Here is a 26042-nt window from a genome sequence, read left to right on the forward strand (position 1 = left end):
GTTTGGCTCTTGTCTTTCTCCCACTTAGAGACTCTCTCCCCTACCTATCTTTCCTGCTCTCTCCCTATCCTCCTACCCTCCCTGTATTTGAGATTGAATCCTCACTCCAGTCCATTCATCTTGTTTTCATGCCACAGATACATCAGCTGAAATCATCTCAAACTAAGTAGCTCCCAACAAACAATGGTTGTTTCCTTTCCCCAATCCCTTCATCTCGGCAATGTGTTTGCAGCTTTAGTACTAACGATTTTCCCCAGGCTTTTCTGCCATTGAGATCCAAAGCACACAATCGGTGCTATCACATCCTCACTAGGGCATCTATCACTATCACAACCATCACCGCTATCACTGACCACCATCCCATTGAATTAACTATGTCTCATCTTCCAATCATAGCTACCTAATCAGGACTCTAGACTATGATTAAGCAATCAAAATGCCTTTTGACAGTTTTAATGAGCTTGTTCATTTATGTAGAACTAAATATTTATTAGCCTAATACCTAGTCCTACCTATTTTGTTAAGGACTTAGTCTAACACCATCTTATTGCCAGCTCAGATCAACTCATCCTCTAGGTTTCAAAAGCACAAAATAAAGAGTGTGGGGGGGAGTGTCTGCATACTTGCATACATATGTACAGTGCCTTCGGAAAGTATCAGACCCCTTGACCTTTTCCTCATCAATCTCCACACAATACCCCATAATGACCATGCAAAAACAGTTTTTTCGGAATAAAAAAACGGAAATGTCACATTTACATAAGTATTCAGACTCAGTACTTTGTTGAAGCACCTCTGGCAGCGATTACAGCCTCGAGTCTTCTTCGGTATGACGCTACAAGCTTTACACACCTGTATTTGGGGAGTTTCTCCCATTCTTCCCATCCTCTCAAGCTCTGTCAGGTTGGATGGGGAGAGTTGCTGCACAGCTATTTTCAGGTCTCTCCAGAAATGTTAGATTGGGTTCAAGTCCGGGTTCTGGCTGGGCCACTCAAGGACATTCAGAGACTTGTCCCAAAGCATTCAGAGACTTGTCCCGTGTGCTTAAGGCCATTGTCCTGATAGAAGGTGAACCTTGGATCTCTCTGTACTTTGCTCTGTTCATCTTTCCCTCAATCCTGACTAGTCTCCCAGTCCCTGCTGCTGAAAGAAATCCCCACAGCATGATGCTGCCACCGCCATGCTTCACCATAGGGATGGTGCCAGGTTTCCTCCAGACGTGACGCTTGGCATTTAGGCCAAAGAGTTCAATCTTGGTTTCATCAGACCAGAGAATCTTGTTTCTCATGTTCTGAGAGACTTTAGGTGCCTTTTTGCAATCTCCAAGCGGGCTGTCATGTGCCTTTTATTGAGGAGTGGCTTCCGTCTGGCCACTGTACCATAAAGGCCTAATTTGTGGAGTGCTGCAGAGATGGTTGTCCTTTTGGAAAGTTCTCCCATCTCCACAGAGGAACTCTAGCGCTTTGTCAGTGATCATCGGGCTCTTGGTCAACTCCCTGGCCAAGGCCCTTTCCCCCGATTGCTCAATTTGGCTGAGCGGCCAGCTGTAGCAAGAGTCTTGGTGGTTTCAAAGATCTCCTATTTAGGAATAATGGAGGCCACTGTGTTCTTGCGAAACTTTAATGCTGCAGAAAATGTTGTGGTACCCTTCCCCAGATCTGTGCCTCGACACAATACTGTCTCGGAGCTCTATGGACAATTCCTTTGACTTCATGGCTTGGTTTTTTTATATAGACGTGTGTGCCTTTCCAAATCATGTCCAATCAATTGAATTTACCACAGGTGAACACCAATCAAGTTGTAGAAACACCTCAGGGATGATCAATTGAAACAGAATGCACCTGAGCTCAATTTCGAGTCTCATAGCAAAAGGTCTGAATACTTATGTAAATAATGTATTTCAGTTCGTTTTTTTTTATTAGCAAAAAAAATCTAAAAAACGTTTTTGGCTTTGTCATTGTGGGATATTGTGTGTAGATTGATGAGGGTAAAACAAAAAAAATGAATCAATTTTAGAATAAGGCTATAACGTAACAAAATGTGGAAATGAATACTTTCCAAGTGCACTGTATGTGCTTGTGTGTGTGGCAGTGTGGGACATGGCTGAGTCTGATTGTATTTATATCTAAACAAAAGAGCGGGCCGTGGGGGAATGCAGGGGGAAGGGTGGGAGCGGAGGGGACACCTCAAAGAAAGAAAGGAGGAAGGAGAGAAAAGACCACTCCAAAGAAAGCATCCAGCAGGATGACCCTTGACCCTGACTGGCTATAAATCTGTCCTCTCATTCTATAGCCCAGAACTCACTCGCCCAAGCTTTTGTTGTTTCTTGAGTAAAGAAAAATAAGATTGAGGAAAAGTGTGAGTAGTTCCCATAAAAAACCTCGACAATGCTCATTTTGTTCTCTCACATTGATGAGTAATTGGTTGGGCATACAGTTCTTTCCAGAGTAATTTGAAGTGTTAGTTAGTGTAGCATAATACATTGAATATACATTGGATGCTTAGTATGGGCTTACAAAGGATTCTGTATGAACTGAATCAGTGGTTGAGGTATTTTAATTGGGGTAGAGTCCAGTGGCGGTTGGTGCCGTTTAAGATGAGGGAGGACGCACATTGTTTTTAATGAGCATGGCCTTATTTATATTACAACATATTGGATGACTGTCATTCATATTCCATTCACCCAGTTCAATGTAACAGCGATAGGTTTAGGCTACTACATGATACTCAAATTTTCCCTGTACCCATCATGAGGTTGCTACAACCTAGTCTATGAATGAAAGTTTACAACGTAGGTGCACAGGTCGAGAGACATTTGAGTAATCAAGGTGACAGACATTGACACATTCAATACCGCCTTGCACACTCTTGCATGCATCTAGCTGATCTAGGGTGTAATTATTAGTCCCAACAGTTGACAACGAGAGTGTCTATTGGACAAATTCAGGTATTTTTATCCCCGTTTTTGTTACGTTTGCTACTGTTTAGGAAAATAAAATTATACAGAATCGGCGGAATGAATACACCCCTGATCTCACGCAAATACAGTTCACTATCATAACCGCTAACTGCTACACACAGCCTACATCGTTGTCACCATATAATGTCATAGCCAACATAGCTACTAGAACTAATGCATTAATAAACCCGCTACAATCATACAGTACAGTGTACAGTCACAAAGGCATTTAGCAGTTACACCGGCGGGCCCCGTTGACAATACATCTATAAAACCAAAAGCTAACCTTGACTTGGAAGAGTTCCAGTGTTGGATAGCCAGCTAGCCAACACAGCATCCCCCTCTGTTTGAGCCGAGTGTTTGAGTAGGCTAAACAAGCTAGCTGCATTCTCTTGCTAAGTATGTGAAAGTTAAACAAAACTATGAAATACAGCTAGCTTTCTCCATCTGTCGCTTCTCCTTCATTTTTGAAGAAATTAATTTGTTCAAAACTGTTCAAGAATTGTCTCTCTTTGAGTCAACTACTCATCACATTTTATGCACTGCAGTGCTACCTAGCTGTAGCTTATGCTCTCAGTACCTGATTCATTTTCTGATCATTTGATTGGGTGGACAACATGTCAGTTCATGCTGCAAGAGCTCTGACAGGTTGGAGGACGTCCTCCGGAAGTTGTCATAATTACTGTGTAAGTCTATGGAAGGGGTGAGAACCACAAGCCTCCTAGGTTTTGTATTGAAGTCAATGTAACCAGAGGAGGACGGAAACTAGCTGTCCTCCAGCTACACCTTGGTGCTACCCTACAGAGTGCTGTTGAGGCTGCTGTAGACCTTCTTTGCAAAACAGTGTGTTTTAATCAATTATTTGGTGACATGAATATATGAAGTATAGTTTTAGATAAAACTATCTTACATTTTTCTGAAATTCACTGAGGATGGTCCTCTCCTTCCTCCCATGAGGAGCCTCCACTGGTAGAGTCTCTCTTCTAGTTGTGTTTGACTCCCCTGCAGGGAGGAAGATGGAGGAGTGACTAGTAAATTGCTAGATGTCTGGTTGGCTTTGTTAAGTACAGTTAAAAAGCAAGGTTCTGAAAGACTAGTGTTGTCTCAGTACTCCACTAGGTGTAGTTTTGTCCATGTGGCTGCTCGTTCTGTAAATAAACCTTTAACGTGGCTCCTCTTTCAGTCAATAATCTCTTTTAAAGGAAGCCTCCAGCTGAGGTTAAAGGCCTGTGTCGACAGTCTCTCTGGATGGTACAAAGTTAAACGCCTGGTATTGTTTGTTTTTACAGTGTCCCCACACAGGAACAGCACAGCTTCGCTTATTTACCTGGTAAACACTAATCACACAGGATGCTTTGTAAGGTTTTTCTCACAGCGATTTTCCGTGAGCAGTCACTCGACACTCTGGTCATCAATGTTTCACTGGTCATGAGGAAATTGTCTATGCATTTGGCCGTCACATTCATTTGGGATGTGGTTTGGCTAACACAAGGTCAAATGGGATTTAGCTGATTGATTCCCACACATTCTACCAGCCAGAAGGACAGGGTGGGACTTCTCCCGAGAGAATGTACTGCCGACGATGTCAAGGAATCCTGGCGAGTGGCGACATCATTCACCTTAGACAGGAGGGAACCTTCCCTGCCACTCACAATCAAACTCCAGGTCTGGAACTCCAATTATAACTTATTTCATTCTAAACTAAAGCAAAGAGGGGGACTCCCTCATATTCTCTTTAACAGGTGATTCCAGAGAGTATGACTCTTCCAGAGAGTCCCACCCTTATTTGATGATTAATGTTGGCATAAGACTGGTGTAAATGCAAATTACCATAAATAGTAGATGATGACCGATTATGATTTTTCACTGCCGATACCGATTATTGGGGGACCAAAAGCCGGCCGATACCGATTAATCGGCCGTTTTTATTTTATTTAAATTTTTTGTAATAATGACAATTACAACAATACTGAATGAACACTTATTTTAACTTAATATAATACATCAATAAAATCAATTTAGCCTCAAATAAATAATAAAACATGTTCAATTTGTTTTAAATAATGCAAAAACAAAGTGTTGGAGAAGAAAGTAAAAGTGCAATATGTGCCATGTAAAAAAGCTAACGTTTAAGTTCCTTGCTCAGAACATGAGAACATATGAAAGCTGGTGGTTCCTTTTAACATGAGTCTTCAATATTCCCAGGTAAGATGTTTTAGGTTGTAGTTATTATAGGAATTATAGGACTATTTCTCTCTATACAATTTGTATTTCATATACCTTTGACTATTGGATGTTCTTATAGGCACTTTAGTATTGCCAGTGTAACAGTATAGCTTCTGTCCCTCTCCTCGCTCCTACCTGGGCTCGAACCAGGAACACATCGACAAAAGCCACCCTCGAGGCAGCGTTACCCATGTAGAGCAAGGGGAAACAACTAGTCCAAGTCTCAGAGCGAGTGACGTTTGAAACGCTATTAGTGTGCACCCGGCTAACTAGCTAGCCATTTCACATCGGTTACACCAGCCTAATCTTGGGAGTTGACAGGCTTGAAGTCATAAACAGCGCAATGCATTGCGAAAGGCTGCTGGCAAAACGCACGAAAGTGCTATTTTGAATGAATGCTTACGAGCCTGCTGCTGCCTACCATCGCTCAGTCAGACTGCTCTATCAAATCATAGACTTAATTATAACATAATAACACACAGAAATACAAGCCTTAGGTCATTAATATGGTCGAATCCGGAAACTATCATCTTGAAAACAAAACGTTATTCCTGTTACATTGCACAACCTTCAATGTTATGTCATAATTACGTAAAATTCTGGCAAATTAGTTCGCAACGAGCCAGGCGGCCCAAACTGTTGCATATACACTGACTCTGCGTGCAATGAACGCAAAATGACACAATTTCACCTGGTTAATATTGCCTGCTAACCTGGATTTCTTTTAGCTAAATATGCAGGTTTAAAAATATATACTTCTGTGTATTGATTTTAAGAAAGGCATAGATGTTTATGGTTAGGTACAGTCGTGCAACGATTGTGCTTTTTTCGCAAATGCGCTTTTGTTAAATCATCCCCCATTTGGCGAAGTCGGCTGTCTTTGTTAGGAAGAAATAGTCTTCACAGTTCGCAACGAGCCAGGCGGCCCAAACTGCTGCATATACCCTGACTCTGTTTGCAAGAGAAGTGACACATTTTCCCTAGTTAAAAGAAATTCATGGTAGCAGGCAATATTAACTAAATATGCAGGTTTAAAAATATATGCTTGTGTATTGATTTTAAGAAAGGCATTGATGTTTATGGTTGGAGCAACGTGTACCTAAGCGATTATATGCAACGCAGGACAGGCTAGATAAACTAGTAATATCATCAACCATGTGTAGTTAACTAGTGATTGAGATTGATTAATTGTTTTTATAAGGTAAGTTTAATGCTAGCTAGCAACTTACCTTGGCTTCTTACTGCATTCGTAACAGGCAGGCTCCTCGTGGAGTGCAATGTAAAGCAGGTGGTTAGAGCATTGGACTAGTTAACCGTAAGGTTGCAAGATTGAATCCCTGAGCTGACAAGGTAAAAATCTGTCGTTCTGCCCCTGAACACGGCAGTTAACCCACCGTTCCTAGGCCGTCATTGAAAATAAGAATGTGTTCTTAACTGACTTGCCTAGTTAAATAAAGGTTAAAAAAAATAAAATAATAATTGGCCAAATCGGCGTCCAAAAATACCGATTTCCGATTGTTATGAAAACTTGAAATCGGCCCTAATTAATCGGCCATTCCGATTAATCGGTCGACCTCTAATAAATAGATCATAGGTCAGTGTGACAGTTTTCTACAGTGTGCAGTGATGTTATATGACAGTCCTGGGGTTGACCAAGGTGCTTACACCCAAGGAAGTGTTCACAGAACCCAGTGTCCACTGAGTGTTACTGACATCATAGCACATGTCATAGTTTGTCGCTCACAAATTGTCACTATTATAGAATCACCCAGTTCAACTATTTAGTGTCTCTAAACAGATTAGTTCTTTGTGTGATATTTTGGATTCAGTTTCTGGAAATGTAACATTTAGGTTTCCTAATGTATGACTGGCTCATATTACGTACAGTAAAACAGTGAACTTTACAGTTATTGTTCCAACAGGCGTCATTGAAATCGAGATAAATTGGCAGTTAGGTTTAAAAACCCTGTGTCCTCCGTGTAAGACACGAGTTGAGTAAAACAGTTGAGTCATTCCACCTTTGACCCATCACTCTGCATGATGTGTGTAAAGATATTGTACTGCATGTCATTATAAAGACAGTGAAGCAGATGTCTTTAGTTTCCCTCTAAACGGCCAGAAAAGACTGAGTAGTGGTGTGTCTAATGGACTGTAGACGATCGGTAATTCTAAGGGACATGTACTCTGCTGGAGACCAGTGTCTTCACAGTTGTTAAGTATGCAGTAGTCTCTCTGGGCACAACGGGATTCAGATGCAATCCAAATGTACATCTGGCAGACCTCTGGGAACACTGAAGGACCACTTAGCTAGTAGCTATACTAGCTACTAGCTAACTTTATGAGCTGGATTTTCCCGTCTTTGCAATTTGTTTGTTTGTACTCGTTAGCATTTAGCTAAAAGCATCCATGAGAATTCGCTGTTACTTTTACCTTGTGTGCTATGCCGGTAATACCGTAAATCCCGGGATGGCAGAAGAACGGTATGACGGTTTGAAAATCTGGATACCACCCATGCCTAGTAGTCTGTCCCAGAGACTCTCTCCTTCTCTCCTCCTCTTCTCTCTCACCCTGATATCTACTGAGGGATAGTTTCCACTGAACAAGGTGTGTGGTGAGGGTTGTTTCAAGGTGTGGGTCATTAGTGGGTGTGGGGTAGAGGGCAGGGTGTGAAGTTCTCTGATACAGGCTGTCTCACATGGGCCAGTTTTAAGAGAAACACTTTTTCCACATGTTGTTGTGTTACAGCCTGATTGTAGATTTTTCTCTCTGGCCTACACACAATACCCCATAATGTCAAAGTGGAAGTATGTTTTTTTAAAACATTTTTACAAATTAATTACAGATGAAAAGCTGAAATGTCAATAAGTATTCAACCCCTTTGTTATGGCAAGCCTAAATAAGTTCAAAAGTAAACATTTGCTTAACAAGTCTCATAATAAGGTGCATGGACTTACTCTGTATGAATAATAGTGATTAACAAGATTTTTGAATGACTACCTCATCTCTGTACCCCACGCATTCAATTATCTGTAAGGTCACTCAGTCTAGCAGTGCATACCAGACACAGATTCAACCACAAAGACCAGGAAGGTTTTCCAATGTCTCGCAAAGAAGGACATCTGTTGTTAAACGGATTTAAAAAAAGCAGACATTGAATATCCCTTTGAGCATGGTGAAGTTATGAATTACACTTTGGGTGGTGTATCAATACACCCAGTCACTACAAAGATACAGGCGTCCTTCCTAACTCAGTTGCCGGAGAGGAAGGAAACCTCTCAGGGATTTCACCATGAGGCCAATAGTAACTTTAAATCAGTTACAGAGGTTAATGGCTGTGATAGGAGAAAAACTGAGGATGGATCAACAACATTGTAGTTACTCCACAATACTAACCTAATTGACAGAGTGAAAAGGATGAAGCCTGTACAGAATAGAAAAATATTCTAAAACACGCATCCTGTTTGCAACAAGGCACTAAAGTATCACTGCAGAAAATGTGGCAGAGCAATGTCCTGAATACAAAATGTTAGGTTTGGGGCAAATCCAATACAACACAGTTAGTACCACTCTCTCTGTATTTTCAAGCATAATGGTGGCTGCATCATGTAATGGGTATGCTTGTAATCATTAAGGACTGGGGAGTTTTTCATAAAATAAAACAAAAAACAGAATGGAGCTAAGCACAGACAAAATCGTAGAGGAAACCCTGGTTCAGTCTGCTTTTCACCAGATACTGGGAGATGAATTCACATTTCAGCAGGACAATAACAAGGCCAAATCTACACTGGAGTTGCTTACCAAGAATACCGTGAATGTTCCTGAGTGGCCGAGTTACAGTTTTGACTTAAATCTACTTGAAAATCTATGGCAAGACCTGAAAGTGGTTGTCTAGCAATGATCAACAACCAATTTGACAGAGCTTCAAGAATTTTGAAAATAATAATGTGCAAATGTTGCTCAATCCAGGTGTGGAAAGCTCTTAGAGACTTACCCAGAAACACTCACAGCTGTAGTTACTGCCAAAGGTGCTTTTACAAAGTATTGACTGTGAACACTTACGTGAATTAGATATTTCTGTGTTTCATTTTCAGTAAATGTTTGAACATTTCTTAAAACATGTTTTCACTTTGTAATTCTGATGTATTGTGTGTAGATTTTGAATTCAGGCTTTACTCAATACTTTCTGAAGGCACTGTAGCCATGGTGGAACCCCAAAATACTACCTTACAAGTATTGCACTGTATTTTCCTTTGGAAGGGGTATTTTCACTGCGGTTATATGAGTTACCTCATATTCCATATATAGGTTGGTAATCAGTGCTGGTTGTGCTATCTGGGCTGCGGATCAGCTCTGGGGTAAATACATCCACGTGTCTGCTGGCTGTTTGACTGACAGCCTGTCACATCCTCTTTGCCATCGTACAGAGCGTGCTCAGATAGGATCTCTGGGAGTTAGGCTGGCCTGTCTTTGATCCACTGGGCCTGGGCTCAGCTCAGCCGGGCCAGCCTGACTATGGGTTGTAGTGTGTTCTTACTTTGGAACAATGTATTTTCATGAGACAAGCGGTACTACTGATTGTGAAGCCTTTTCTCTCACTAGAAAGTACACATGGATTAGTGTGACAAATAATCAATCGTTATTTCCTCGCATAAAACTATAGGCAGATTTGTGAGTGTGTACCATTTTATTTGATTTGAATAAGATAAAAGCAGGGTTTCCTAAACTCGGTCCTCGAGACCCCAAGGGGTGCACGTTTAGTTTTTCGCCCTAGCACTACACAGCTGATTCAAATGATCAGCTGTGTAGTAGTGTTAGGGCAAAAACAAAACCTTGCACCATTTGGGGTCCCGAGGTCCAAGTTTGGGAAACGCTGGATAAAAGGATATTTGACTATATCTGATTCTGAGAAGGTTTGTGGGAGTTCTGTTTGCTTTTCTTCATCATTGGCCAGTGAGGATCTTCTCAGAACACATCTACATTATAATAACCTCTATCCAAACCTAACAACCATAGAATCCCTTCATAATGGTAGTTCCTGTGAGGACCTACAGCCTGGAGAAGGGTTTCCCTGTATAGAAAAGCATCAGAGCACAGCAGAGGCAGCATGGCTAGAGGGAGGAAAGGGCCTTGAGAAGAACCAGATTTATGCTCAGCACAGGTCCGCGGACCAACTTACTATTGAAAGTTAGAATCGTAGAATGAAAACACAAGATGCAATTTCAAAATTTGGCTGTGCATCAGCAGTTTTTCTCTTATGTCAGTCACTGACATTCACTCACTCATGTCACCTAACATTTTTTAGATTGGTAAATTACTCTAGCCAGCTGTCTAAACTTGTAATCATGGTCAAATTACCAACCACGGGACCCCATTGATTTTGTTAGTCACTCTCACTCAGATATCCTATTAAAAACTGCAAACGTTTCTCTCTTCCCCATGGCGAAATGAGTAGAATTGCATGAAATTAGTTATAAAACTGCAACGTGTTCTCTATGTCCAGTGCTTCATTTGTAAATTGGGAGGTGCCGGAACAAAACGTTTGTAGCCTAGGGTCCGGGAAGATTTTGACCTTTTTTTTTTATGTATTTATACATAATTTTACATGACTGCAGACTTTGGCAGAATCTTTTTCAATACCGCAACAATTATTGAAATGACAGGCCACTTTGACACTGAAACTGAGATCATTAAAAACGTCTTGAATCCATCAATAGCCTAGGCTTAGGTGTGTGGAGACACACATATTGTACAATATGAGGAGGAAATTATAGTCCTAAAAAAGCTTTCCAGTTTAACTGAATCATCCAATGATGCGCAGTTCACTCATCAGCGATGGCTGATGCCCTTGTGTCAAAAGCCTCGCTCTTGTTTTCCTTTGCAAAACAATGCTGTTCGCTCAATAGGCCTATTTGGAAGTTGATAACATATTTGGTAGCCTAAAGGCAGATTAGTCTTCTCTTTTCAGCAGGAGCTATTTGCTTTCCAATCTGTGTTTTCCCACAATTGTATTTGAAATATTGCGAAAGCCCTGTTTTGGCTGCATGCTATTCACTGACAGATTTGCCACGTGTTCTCGACTGTAGGCATGGCTTGTTATTGAGCCACACACAATCCACAGCTAGACACATTTAAAAAAAATAATAAGAAGAAAAAGCTATTGATCTTCTGTGACTAAATTATAGGCCTACTCCAGGTGTAGTCTTCTGAATTATTACATTTCTTTCTGAACAGACAGCAGTAATTCTATCACTTTTTGTCAAATGTATTTCAATTTATCAGGGCTACTGCCGGAACCTCCAGAACCCTTCCCGCGGCTATGAGTACATAAGTACAACGCTGGAGAGATTAGAGTTGCAGGCTGATGTCTATCAGAGCAGAGAGAGGGAGAGCGATCATAGAAAGTAAATGTCATTCTAGTTCTGTGAGAGATACAGGCGTGCTGCGCTCTCTCCCCACAGCAATGGACATGCATTTGTCTATAGGCTACAATGTTGTGCAAACCAAAATCCCGGGCCGGCCCAACTCAAATCAATTCTTAGAATATCAGGCTCGTTTTCACAGTGTTTTTTAGGGGGAAGGGGAATTACAGAGGAGGCAACTCAAATTAACCCTGATTGCTTTTATAAAAAATGGTACATTGCAAACAGTGGAAAAAAAAATATGTATGCCAAGAGGGGTACCAGATCCTGGCAAATGGGTTCCGGAATGAAACAGTCCAAAACTGAGAGGTGCCAGATCCTGTTCCGGCAGGATCCGGCTCAAATGAAGCACTGTCTACGCCCCATGGCAAAATGTGTAGAATTGCAGGAAATGAAGTGTAAAAGTTTTTTTTCCTTTGCTATCAAGAAGGGGGCTGTTCAAATATTTTGCTCGCAAGGGCCCCCAAAAGGCTAGGACCGGCTCTGACTGCATGAGGGTATGGACGTGGGTACGCAGACCCATGAGCCACTGCGGCCCTCATGATGAGTTCAGATTTTTTGTGGCCCCCATCAGTGTCAGAGTGCAGTGTAGTGCATCGGTGCATGGCAGCGCCAGCAGCTCTAGTTTAGGGGCAGGGGTGGCATAAACATGAAGGTCTCCCCTCCCTTCTCTCTGCGGCGCTGCATCAGAGCTGGAGGCCCGGCCGGCAGGAAACAGATAACTTTGATCAGGCTCTGCATGTGGCCAGCCGCAGCGCAAAAATTTGGATTTTCTCCCTACATTTTTTTCATGCCTCCAATTCCTCTGAGCTTAGATCTGCTCTGTTTGAAGATTACCGTGGTCATAGTAGTTTTGGGTGGACGTGTGTGTATGTATGCCTAGTGTTTGATCATCGTGTAGTATTTTTTGTGTTTCAAAGAGTTTTTTTGCATACTGCCTAGTGTGTAGACAAATGTGCGCTTATCTAAACTACTTAAGAGCATCTGCACACTGTATTTGTAATCCGCTCTGTATTGATTTTGATGTTTCCTTCTCGCTGATGTATGTTGATCGTTCTGTTGATGCTTCTCTCTAGGTGAGCGGCCATACCAGTGTCCTTACTGTGACAAAGCATTCAGCAAGAATGATGGACTGAAGATGCACATTCGCACACACACTCGGGTAAGTCTCTTTTCCACGCTCACTTCTACCACACACTCTCTCCTCTCTTTGCTCCAGGCACAGTTTGAGGTGTTGGTGTTTCTCTGCCACATGGAAATGGTTTTATTTCCCTTTACCTCCTTCTCCTCCTCTTTCCATCCTCACACCCCAACGTGTGTGTGTGTGTGTATTCACACATGTATGTCTCCGTATGTATTTGAGTGTAAAAACCAGTCATGAAAGCCAAGGAATAGTGATGGGGGGGAAATGTATTCAGTTACATATCACAATATAAGGTTTGTACAATATTATATCAATATTTGACTCCCAAGTCCCCATTATTTTTTTTTTTTGCTACTGTAGGTAGCGTTATCTAGTGCTAGTCGGCTGTACCGAGGCCAAAACTCCGATATTTTTCATTCTATAGCGTGTTTTCCATCTTCTTTTTAAATAGTGAGCCAACATGTTTTCAGCGCTTTTATTTAATGACTGATCAGAACTCATTTACTCATTGCTCTCTCTTGTCTCTGTAGTAGACATAGTGAGCAATATGTTTGGAACATCAAATCGCAACAAAATCACAGTATAAAATCTAGGGCTGATTCCATTTAGTCGACTGGTCGGTAGAAATGGTGAGATAAATTGGTGTAACCTACAAAGCTGGTGTAGCCTATTACCAGCAACTTCAGGAGTGTAATGGCAGAATCTGTGAAGGCCAGCAGCAGCGGGAGGAGGAGGGTCGGGAATATATACTGCTCAAAAAAATAAAGGGAACACTTAAACAACACAATGTAACTCCAAGTCAATCACACTTCTGTGAACTCAAACTGTCCACTTAGGAAGCAACACTGATTGACAATACATTTCACATGCTGTTGTGCAAATGGAATAGACAACAGGTGGAAATTATAGGCAATTAGCAAGACACCCCCAATAAAGGAGTGGCTCTGCAGGTGGGGACCACAGACCACTTCTCAGTTCCTATGCTTCCTGGCTGATGTTTTGGTCACTTTTGAATGCTGGCGGTGCTTTCACTCTAGTGGTAGCATGAGACGGAGTCTACAACCCACACAAGTGGCTCAGGTAGTGCAGCTCATACAGGATGGCACATCAATGCAAGCTGTGGCAAGAAGGTTTGCTGTGTCTGTCAGCGTAGTGTCCAGAGCATGGAGGCGCTACCAGGAGACAGGCCAGTACATCAGGAAACGTGGAGGAGGCCGTAGGAGGGCAACAACCCAGCAGCAGGACCGCTACCTCCGCCTTTGTGCAAGGAGGAGCAGGAGGAGCACTGCTAGAGCCCTGCAAAATGACCTCCAGCAGGCCACAAATGTGCATGTGTCTGATCAAACGGTCAGAGACAGACTCCATGAGGGTGGTATGAGGGCCCGACGTCCACAGGTGGGGGTTGTGCTTACAGCCCAACACTGTGCAGGACGTTTGGCATTTGCCAGAGAACACCAAGATTGGCAAATTCGACACTGGCGCCCTGTGCTCTTCACAGATGAAAGCAGGTTCACACTGAGCACATGTGACAGATGTGACAGAGTCTGGAGACGCCGTGGAGAACGTTCTGCTGCCTGCAACATCCTCCAGCATGACCGGTTTGGCGGTGGGTCAGTCATGGTGTGGGGTGGCATTTCTTTGGGGGGCCGCACAGCCCTCCATGTGCTCGCCAGAGGTAGCCTGACTGCCATTAGGTACCGAGATGAGATCCTCAGACCCCTTGTGAGACCATATGCTGGTGCGGTTGGCCCTGGGTTCCTCCTAATGCAAGACAATGCTAGACCTCATGTGGCTGGAGTGTGTCAGCAGTTCCTGCAAGAGGAAGGCATTGATGCTATGGACTGGCCCGCCCGTTCCCCAGACCTGAATCCAATTGAGCACATCTGGGACATCATGTCTCGCTCCATCCACCAACGCCACGTTGCACCACAGACTGTCCAGGAGTTGGCTGATGCTTTAGTCCAGGTCTGGGAGGAGATCCCTCGGGAGACCATCCGCCACCTCATCAGGAGCATGCCCAGGCGTTGTAGGGAGGTCATACAGCCACGTGGAGGCCACACACACTACTGAGCCTCATTTTGACTTGTTTTAAGGACATTACATCAAAGTTGGATCAACCTGTAGTGTGGTTTTCCACTTTAATTTTGAGTGTGACTCCAAATCCAGACCTCCATGGGTTGATAAATTGGATTTCCATTGATTATTTTTGTGTGATTTTGTTGTCAGCACATTCAACTATGTAAAGAAAAAAGTATTTAATGAGATTATTTCATTCATTCAGATCTAGGATGTGTTATTTTAGTGTTCCCTTTATTTTTTGGAGCAGTGTATATTTTTTTCTTCTGGTTAGGCTATCTTCGTCTCTGGCTCCCTCTTGAGTCATTTGTGTGTCTTAATTATTTAATCAAACAACGTGCTTAAAGCATCAGACAAGTTTATTACTTATAGTTGATTTTATAAAAACACATAGGGTGTGTCTATATATGGAAAAATACATATTTTAAAATTTTGACCGATTGGTTGAAAATGAAATGGCTCGATTGACAAATATATTTTTTTGAGGGGTCAGTGACAGCCCTAATCAAATCACAATACAGAATTGTGAGAATCGCAATACATATCGTATCGTGTTAATATCGTGTTGTGATATTATGGCAATTCCCAACCCTACCAAGGAATAACAGTAACATTCTGGATCTGTTTTTGTTGAGAGCTGTTTTTGCTGCCGGATATTTTTAACCTCCAAACGAGCTAGGAAATAACTTCTTACTATGTCATGACTTATGGTGTATTCCATAAGTCACATGAAATATCCTTAAACATACTTTTATGTTTTTATGTAGGAAAATATTTATTTTATTATTTATATTTGCAATTGTGTGTGTCTAAGATACACTACATGACCTAAAGTGTGTGGACACTTGCTTGTGGAACGTCTCATTCCAAAATCATGGGCATTAATATGGAGTTGGTCCCCCCCTTTGCTGCTATAACAGCCTCCACTCTTTTGGAAAGGCTTTCCACGAGATGTAGGAACATAACTGTGGGGACTTGCTTCCATTCAGCCACAAGAGCATTAATGAGGTCGGGCGTTGACCACAGAGTTGGAAGCACAGAATCGTCTTGAATGTACAGTTGAAGTCGGAAGTTTACATACACTTTGGTTGGAGTCATTAAAACTCGTTTTTCAACCACTCCACAAATTTCTTGTTAACAAACTATAGTTTTGCCAAGTCGGTTAGGACACCTACTTTGTGCATGACACAAGTCATTTTTCCTACAATTGTTTACAGACAGATTATTTCACTTATAATTCACTGTATCACAATTCCAGTGGGTCAGAAGTTTACATACACTAAGTTGACTGTGCCTTTAAACAGCGTGGAAAATTCCAGAAAATGATGTCATGGCTTTAGAAGCTTCTGATAGGCTAATTGACATCATTTGAGTCAATTGGAGGTGTACCTGTGAATGTATTTCAAGGCCTGTCTTCAAACTCAGTGCCTCTTTGCTTGACACTATGGGAAAATCAAAATAAATCAGCCAAGACCTCAGGAAAAAAAATTGTAGACCTCCACAAGTCTGGGTCATCCTTGGGAGCAATTTCCAAACGACTGAAGTTACCAAGTTCATCTCTACAAACAATAGTACGCAAGTATAAACATCATGGGACCACGCAGCCGTCATACCGCTCAGGAAGGAGACGCGTTCTGTCTCCTAGAGATGAACGTACTTTGGTGCGAAAAGTGCAAATCATTCCCAGAACAACAGCAAAGGACCTTGTGAAGATGCTGGAGGAAACCGGTACAAAAGTATCTATAGCCACAGTAAAACGAGTCCTATATCGACATAACCTGAATGGCCACTCACCAAGGAGGAAGCCACTGCTCCAAAACCGCCATAAAAAAGCCAGACTACGGTTTGCAACTGCAGATCGTACTTTTTGGAGAAATGTCCTCTGGTCTGATGAAACAAAAATAAAACTGTTTGGCCATAATGACCATCGTTATGTTTGGAGGAAAAAGAGGGAGGCTTGCAAGCCAAAGAACACCATCCCAACCGTGAAGCAAGGGGGTGGCAGCATCATGTTGTGGGGTTGCTTTGCTGCAAGAGGGACTGGTGCACTTCACAAAATAGATGGCATCATGAGAAAGGGAAATGATATGGACATATTGAAGCAACATCTCAAGACATCAGTCAGGAAGTAAAACTTGGTTGCAAGTGGGTTTTCCAAATGGACAATGACCCCAAGCATACTTCCAAAGTTGTGGCAAATGGCTTAAGGACAACAAACTCAAGGTATTGGAGTGGCCATCACAAAGCCCAGACCTCAATCCTATAGAAAATGTGTGTGCAGAACTGAAAAGGCGTGTGCGAGCAAGGAGGCCTACAAACCTGACTCAGTTACACCAGCTCTGTCAGAAGGAATGGGCCAAAATTCACCCAACTTATTGTGGGAAGCTTGTGGAAGGCTACCCGAAACATTTGACGCTAGTTAAACAATATAAAGGCAATACTACCAAATACTAATTGAGTGTATGTAAACTTCTGACCCACTGGGAATGTGATGAAAGAAATAAAAGCTGAAATAAATAATTCTCTACTATTATTCTGACATTTCACATTCTTAAAATAAAGTGGTGATCCTAACTGACCTAAGACAGGGAATTGTTACTAAGATTAAATGTCAGGAATTGTGAAAAACTGAGTTTAAATGTATTTGGCTAAGATGTATGTAAACGTCCGTCTTCAACTGTATGCTGTAGCGTTAATATTTCCCTTCACTGGAACTAAGAGCCCCAGACCGTAACTCCTCCACCACCAAACTTTACTGTTGGCACTATGCATTCGGGCAGGTAGTATTGTCCTTGCATTGGCCAAACACAGATTAGTCCGTCAGGCTGCCAGATGGTGAAGCATGATTCATCACTCCAGAGAACGCATCTCCACTGCTCCAGAGTCCAATGACGGGAAGCTTTACACCACTCCAGCCAACGCTGGGCATTGACGTGGTGATCTTAGGATTGTGTGCGGCTCTTGGCCATGGAAACCCATTTAATGAAGCTCCCGATGAACAGTTCTTGTGCTGACGTTGCTTCCAGATGCAGTTTGGAACTTGGTAGTGAGCGTTGCAACCGAGGACAGATGATTTTTACGCGCTTCAGCACTCGGGCGTTCCCGTTCTGTGAGCTTGTGTGGCTTACCACTTTACCCCTTGAGCCGTTGTTGCTCCTAGACGGTTCCACTTAACAATAACAGCACTTACAGTTGACTGGGGCAGCTTTAGCAGGGCTGACATTTGACGAACTGACTTGTTGGAAAGGTGGCATCCTATGACGGTGCCACGTTGAAAGTCACTGAGCTCTTCAGTAAGGCCATTCTGCTGCCAATGTTTGTCTATGGAGATGGCATGGCTGTGCACTCAATTTTATACACCTGTCAGCAATAGGTGTGGCTGAAATAGCCAATTCCACTAATTTGAAGGGATGTCCACATACTTTTGTGTATATATGGTGTACCAGTCCCAGGTGTCCATAAATGCTTATCTGCCCATCTCCAGCGCTACGCTTTAGTTGATCTGCTCCATGCTCAGCCAAGCTGTAGAACGTAACACCCAGGAATAGAGGTTCACACACCTCTGCCAGGCAGCCAGGAATAGAGAGGAGTCATGTCTTGCCAGTCAGTGTCTCGCTCTGCAAACATGAAAGCTGAAGGACCTTTTTTTCCATGAGGAGATTCCAGGACACTCACGTAGGCTTCTCCCACAGTGATTTTTTTTTAAGTCTGGGGAGGATAATGATTACTACTTAGAGCTGTATATGGTGGACTAGAATACATCCACATGTAATAGCAATCTCACAGCAGACACTGAGCACAGTCTGAGAAGTTTTGAAAGACTGTGATTGGGTTCCTGACTGTACATTGTTTATTTATTTTTTATTTCACCTTTATTTAACCAGGTAGGCTAGTTGAGAACAAGTTCTCATTTGCAACTGCGACCTGGCCAAGATAAAACATACCAGTTCGACACATACAACACAGAGTTACACATGGAATGAACAAAACATTCAGTCAATAATACAGTAGAAAAAAGAAAACAAAGTCTATATACAGTGAGTGCAAATTAGGTAAAATAAGGGAATTAAGGCAATAAATAGGCCATGGTGGCGAAGTAATTACAATATGGCAATTAAACACTGGAATGGTAGATGTGCAAGTAGAGATACTAGGGTGCAAAAGGAGCAAAATAAATAAATAAATACAGTATGGGGATGCGGTTGATAGATGGGCTGTATACAGATGGGCTATGGACAGGTGCAGTGATATGTGAGCTGCTCTGACAGCTGGTGCTTAAAGCTAGTGAGGGAGATGGGAATCTCCAGCTTCAGTGATTTTTGCAGTTCGTTCCAGTCAGTGGCAGCAGAGAACTGGAAGGAAAGGTGACCAAAGGAGGAATTGGCTTTGGGGGTGACCAGTGTGATATACCTTCTGGAGCGCGTGCTACGAGTGGGTGCTGCTATGGTGACCAGCGAGCTGAGATAAGGCGGGGCTTTACCTAGCAGAGAGAACCTGTAGCCAGTGGATTTGGCTACGAGTATGAAGCGAGGGCCAGCCAACGAGAGCGTATAGGTCGCAGTGGTGGGTAGTGTATGGGGCTTATGTGACAAAACGGATGGCACTGTGATAGACTGCATCCAGTTTGTTGAGTAGAGTGTTGGAGGATATTTATAAATGACATTGCCGAAGTCGAGGATAGGTAGGATGGTCAGTTTTACGAGGGTATGTTTGGCAGCATGAGTGAAGGATGCTTTGTTGCGAAATAGGAAGCCGATTCTAGATTTAATTTTGGATTGGAGATGCTTAATGTGAGTCTGGAAGGAGTGTTTACAGTCTAGCTAGACACCTAGGTATTTGTAATTATCCACGTATTCTAAGTCAGAGCCGTCCAGAGTAGTGATGCTGGATGGGCGGGCAGGTGCGGGCAGCGATCGGTTGAATAGCATGCATTTAGTTTTATTTGCGTTTAAGAGCAGTTGGAGGCCACGGAAGGAGAGTTGTATGGCATTGAAGCTCGTCTGGAGGTTTGTTAACACAGTGTCCAAAGAAGGGCCAGAAGTATACAGAATGGTGTCATCTGCGTAGAGGTGGATCAGAGAATCACCAGCAGCAAGAGCGACATCATTGATGTATACAGAGAAGAGAGTCAGCCCGAGAATTGAACCCTGTGGCACCCTCATAGAGACTGCCAGAGGTCCGGACAACAGGCCCTCCGATTTGACACACTGAACTCTATCAGAGAAGTAGTTGGTGAACCAGGCGAGGCAATCATTTGAGAAACCAAGGCTGTTGAGTCTGCCGATAAGAATGTGGTGATTGACAGAGTCGAAAGCCTTGGCCAGGTCGATGAATACAGCTGCACAGTAATGTCTCTTATCGATGGCGGTTATGATATCGTTAAGGACCTTGAGCGTGGCTGAGGTGCACCCATGACCGGCTCTGAAACTAGATTGCAGAGCGGAGAAGGTGCGGTGTGATTCAAAATGGTCGGTAATCTGTTTGTTGACTTGGCTTTCGAAGACCTTAGAGATGCAGGGTAGGATAGATATAGGTCTATAGCAGTTTGGGTCTAGAGTGTCTCCCCCTTTGAAGAGGAGATGACCGTGGCAGCTTTCCAATCTTTGGGGATCTCAGACGACACGAAAGAGAGGTTGAACAGGCTAGGGGGTTGCAACAATTTCGGCAGATAATTTTAGAAAGAGAGGGTCCAGATTGTCTAGCCCGGCTGATTTGTAGGGTCCAGCTTTTGCAGCTCCTTCAGAACATCAGCTATCTGGATATGGGTGAAGGAGAAATGGTGGGGGCTTGGGAGGGTTGCTGTGGAGGGTGCCGGGCAGTTGACCGGGGTAGGGGTAGCCAGGTGGAAAGCATGGCCAGCCGTAGAGAAATGCTTATTGAAATTATCAATTAAAGTGGATTTATCGGTTGTAACAGTGTTTCCTAGCCTCAGAGCAGTGGGTAGCTGGGAGGAGGTGCTCCTATTCTCCATGGACTTTACAGTGTCCCAGAACTCTTTTGAGTTTGTACTGCAGGATACAAATTTCTGTTTAAAAAAGCTAGCCTTAGCTTTCATAACTGCCTGTGTATATTGGTTGCTAACTTCCCTGAAAAGTTGCATATCATGGGGGCTATTCGATGCTAATGCAGAACGCCACAGGATGTTTTTGTGCTGGTCAAGGGCAGACAGGTATGGAGTGAACCAAGGGCTATATCTATTCCTGGTTCTACATTTTTTTAATGGGGCATGCTTATTTAAGATGGTGAGGAAGGCACTTTTAAAGGATAACCAGGCATCCTCTACTGTCGGGATGAGGTCAATGTCATTCCAGGATACCTGGGTCAGGTCGATTAGAAAGGCCTGCTCGCAGAAGTGTTTTAGGGAGCGTTTGACAGTGATGAGGGGTGGTCGTTTGACCGCAGACCCATTACGGATGCAGGCAATGAGGCAGTTATCGCTGAGATCTTGGTTGAAAACAGCAGAGGTATATTTGGAGGGCAAGTTGGTTAGGATGATATCTATGAGGGTGCCCGTGTTTACGGATTTGGGGTTATATCTGGTCGGTTCATTGATAAGTTGTGTGAGATTGAGGGCATCAAGCTTAGATTGTAGGATGGCTGGGGTGTTAAGCATGTCCCAGTTTAGGTCACCTAGCAGCACGAGCTCAGAAGATAGATGAGGGGGCAATCAAATCACATATGGTGTCGAGGGCACAGCTGGGGGCAGAGGGTGGTCTATAGCAAGCGGCAACGGTGAGAGACTTGTTTCTGGAAAGGTAAATTTTTAGAAGTAGAAGCTTGAATTGTTTGGGTACAGACCTGGGTACCTACCTTGCAGTAGATTGCAACACTGCCCCCTTTGGCAGTTCTGTCTTGTCAGAAAATGTTATAGTTAGGGATGGAAATTTCAAGGTTTTTGGTCGTCTTCCTAAACCAGGATTCAGACACGGCTAGGACATCCGGATTGGTGAGGACATGACAGGTGTTGTTAGTGTTGATATGATGAGCATGTAAATGTACACTGACTCAGAGCTTGGAGCAAGCTGTTCAGGGTGGAGAGAGGAAGAGCATGGTCACCCTGGTCTCTCATGAGGTCATTTCCTACCCGTGCCTCTGCACTACTTCTCTACCCACTTAAGTTCTCCACCTAATCACCGCTTTCCATGAGGTGTGTGTGTGTGTGTGTGTGTGTGTGTGTGTGTGTGTGTGTGTGTGTGTGTGTGTGTGTGTGTGTGTGTGTGTGTGTGTGTGTGTGTGTGTGTGTGTGGCCATGGTACTGTATATTTATGTACAAGTATTTATTTATGACTTTTTACAAGATCGTTAATTCATATGAGTATGGCCTGTCGGTTTTGTTGACACATTTCAAGTGCATTTCCTGTTTGCTCAAGCACACGTCATTACGTTGCACTCTATGAACCTGGACTGCAGGTACAGTATAAAGCTTCTGGCCTAAAACAGTACAGTGGAAACAGGCAGCTGGCGGTACAGGGACACTCCTATCAGCTCCTATTCTCTAGCGAGGACTTGATGAAACATTCATGTTTGAATTGAGACATGGCTTTGTGTGTCCCCGGCTCTGTCTTTGCTCAGAGCACCGTGACTGCAGTAGTGAAATATGGGCTGAGCTGACACACAGCAGAGAGCTGGACGATGAAGTCACCCCTCAGCAGAACAAACGCCTGGCTGAAGGAGCTCCAGCTCAGTGTTAATGTATAGTTTAGAGATGGATCTGTTTAGAGTTGTGTGTTTATCCCACATAGCAAACCATCGGCAACTACAATAGAACACATGTGATTCGTATAAAGCGTCTGACATGTTGCCTGGTCAGAGATTTTTTATTAATCTCTTTAAGTTTCTCTGATGGTGACAAGAGTGATCTGACTGTAAACACACTGATTAAAATTCCACTGGTTCCCTCTGTGGGGGTGCCTGTTTGATTTTGTTTGACTTTGGCCCAGAGTTCTGAAGTTCCATCAGAATCTTCCAAGCTCCTCTGTTTTCAGTTTGGAAACCTCTGAACGGGTTTTACTGTAACACTTTTTCAATGGTCAGTTATAGCTGGTTCCAATTGGTCCAATATAGCAGTCTCTGATTGGTTCATCACAGCATTAAGTGATCGGACCAGTTTAGATGTGTATTAGCAATACGGCAGTTGCTCCACCTTACCCTCTAGTAGGCTAGGCGGAATCATCACCATATGGCTAATTACCTCCAATTCTTTCAAAGCTATAAGAAGTGCCTAGGGGTATATGGACAAGGGTTTGATTTTGTATTGGATTACAGAGGATGGGCGCATCCCATGTGGCCATGTTGGTTTAGAGATGACCATTGACCACACGTTTGATATGAAATGTGATCCTCCTGGATCTCTTAGAGTACATAAACAGAGCTTTATCCCTCCATTCATAACCCTGTTGGCTCCTGACTGGACAGATTCAGAGATGAGCCAATCAGAGGGTCCGGTTGAATGTCACAAGGGTGACCATCTGCTGAAGAGCAGATACAGATGTTACTGGGGTCACAGTGATGCATTCTGGGTCCTCCACATCACCCCTATACATCTGTGTGTTTTCTTGACCTCTGAACTTGAACCTTTTTTGGTTTTCTGTATGTCATTCAGGAGGAAGTTTTCCCCTGAGTGTGGAAGCGATGCTTTATTAGAAAAGTGATACCAATTAAACTAGCAGGTTTATCTGGCAGTTTACAATACACAAACCGTCACTTATGTTCTGGTTTGGTCTCCACACCCAAGTTTCTCACACACCCACACGCACTGTTAGGCGTCTCTCATTTTCTTTCTTTCTCACTCACACATTCACTCATACACACACACTCATACACACACTCACAGACATATGCATTGAACCTGATCTTTACCTCGGGTTGTATCCTGTGTCGTTGGCCACTCCTTGTCCCGCCCCCATGATAGCTCTTTTCCCAGGACCCTTACTTCCTGTATTCACCCAGTTCCCATGACAACTTAGCCCTAAATGGGTAGAGACTTTGCTATCAGTGAGTCTTGTCAAAAAGAGCCACAGAGAGACTGTCCACCCAGAAAATCACGCACACACACACACACACACACACAAAACACACCCACACCCACAGAGCGATAGGAGCTTTTGAGTGACACCCAGACAGGCCTCTGAAAGGCACAGAGGAAATGTTCTTTGGTAAACTGATGAGGTGTGGAGAAGAGGGTGATATTCTACAGCCCCAGTGAGCCGGCGCACTGGTACATGTTCAAAGGGCTTTTCTGTGTCGTGTTTTCTTACGCTTTAGAGGGATCCATGTGTTCCTTATGGCCCCATACGCTGGCCATTTCCTCCCTACTGCAGGGGCTGTACAATCTCTCATTTCATATCTTCATAAACTCACTGGGGGAGCGGTGGGGGTTGAAGTGAGAGGATATGAGGGTGTGTGTGTGATTGTGGGTGTCCATTGTTTGAGAGTCCATGTCTCTGTTTGAGTACAGTATTTGTGTATAGTATACGGGTTGGCTGTGTGTTGAGAGGTGATCTGTCTGTAAGTGTGTGTTTGTTTGTGTGTCCCTGCAGGAGAAGCCATATAAATGCAGTGAATGTAACAAGGCCTTCAGTCAGAAGAGAGGTCTGGACGAACACATGAGGACCCACACCGGAGAGAAACCCTTCCAGTGTGATGTGAGTTCTGGGCCTTTGAAGTTGCACTATGCAGAAATCGCTCCGCCGTTTCCTGATTGCTAAGTAAAAGACGCATAACCAAAACTTAAGAACGGGAAGCATAGAAATAGCGCACATAGAACAGATCTACCACTTCTTAGACTTGCTTTCGAGTAGAATTATAGATCCTATAACTCACATTTCAATGTGAATTTGGTCAGGTGGCACCAAAAGTTACATATTTCCACTTTAACCATAACTCCAAATGGTGTGGGGATACAGTACCAGTCATGTTTCTTGGAAATTTTATAAAACGTTTTACTATTTTCTACATTGTAGAATAATATTGAAGACATAAACTATGAAATAACACATATGGAGTCATGTAGAAACCATAAAAGTGTTAAACAAATCAAAATAATTTTTATATTTGACATTCTTCGAAGTAGCCACCCCTTTGCCTTGATAACAGCTTTGCACACTCTTGGCATTCTCTCAACCAGCTTCACCTGGAATGCTTTTCCACCAGTCTTGAAGGAATTCCCACATATGCTGAGCACTTGTTGGCTGCTTTTCCTTCACTCTGCGGTCCAACTCATCCCAAACCATCTCAATTGGGTTGAGGTCGGGTGATTGTGGAGGTCAGGTCATCTGATGCAGCACCATCACTCTCCTTCTTGGTCAAATAGCGCTTCCACAGCCTGGAGGTGTGTTGGGTCATTGTCCTGTTGAAAAACAAATTATATTCCCACTAAGCGCAAACCAGATGGAATGGTGTATCGCTGCAGAATGCTGTGTTAGCCATGCTGGTTGTGTGCCTTCTAAATAAAGACATTCTAAATAAATCACAGACAGTGTCACAAGCAAAGCACCCACACACCATCACACCTCATCCTCCATGCTTCACGGTGGGAACCACACATGCGGAAATCCGTTCACCTACTCTGGGTCTCACAAAGACATGGCGGTTGGAACCAGAAATCTCAAATTTGGACTCATCAGACCAAAGGACAGATTTCCACCAGTCTAATGTCCATAGCTTTTTTTTCTTGGCCCAAGCAAGTCTCTTCTTCTTATTGGTGTCCTTTTTAGTAGTGGTTTCTTTGCGGCAATTCGACCATGAAGGCCTGATTCACACAGTCTCCTCTAAACAGTTGGTGTTGAGATGTGTCTGTTACTTGAACTCTGTGAAGCATTTATTTGGGCTGCAATCTGAGGTGCTGTTAACTCTAATGAACTTATCCGCTGCACTTTAAGAAACTTTCAAAGTTCTTGAAATGTTCCGTATTGACTGACTTTCATGTATTCAAGTAATGATAAACTGTAATTTCTCTTTGTTATTTGAGCTGTTCTTGCCATAATATGGACTTGGTCTTTTACCAAATAGGGCTATCTTCTGTATACCACCTCTACCTTGTCACAACACTACTGATTGGCTCAAATGCATTAAGAAGGAAAGACATTCCACAAATTAACTTTTAACAAGGCACACCTGTTAATTGAAATGCATTCCAGGTGACTATCTCATGAAGCTGGTTGAGAGAATGCCAAGAGTGTGCAAAGCTGTCAAGGCAAAGGGTGGCAATTTTGAACAA

At 43.1% G+C, this 26042-nt stretch overlaps 1 protein-coding gene across 1 annotated transcript in view; it reads left to right on the plus strand.

Moving 5' to 3' along the window:
* Positions 1-26042, plus strand: part of LOC106584218 (PR domain zinc finger protein 5) — a 64634-nt gene that overhangs the window by 34457 nt on the left and 4135 nt on the right. The window contains exons 14-15 of the mRNA XM_014169256.3: positions 12681-12766; positions 24364-24468. Coding sequence (XP_014024731.1) covers positions 12681-12766; positions 24364-24468 — 191 coding nt within the window. The remainder of the gene's footprint in view (positions 1-12680; positions 12767-24363; positions 24469-26042) is intronic.

Source organism: Salmo salar, chromosome 23 (assembly GCF_965601325.2).
Source record: "Salmo salar chromosome 23, fSalSal1, whole genome shotgun sequence".
NCBI classification, from domain to species: Eukaryota; Metazoa; Chordata; class Actinopteri; order Salmoniformes; family Salmonidae; genus Salmo; species Salmo salar.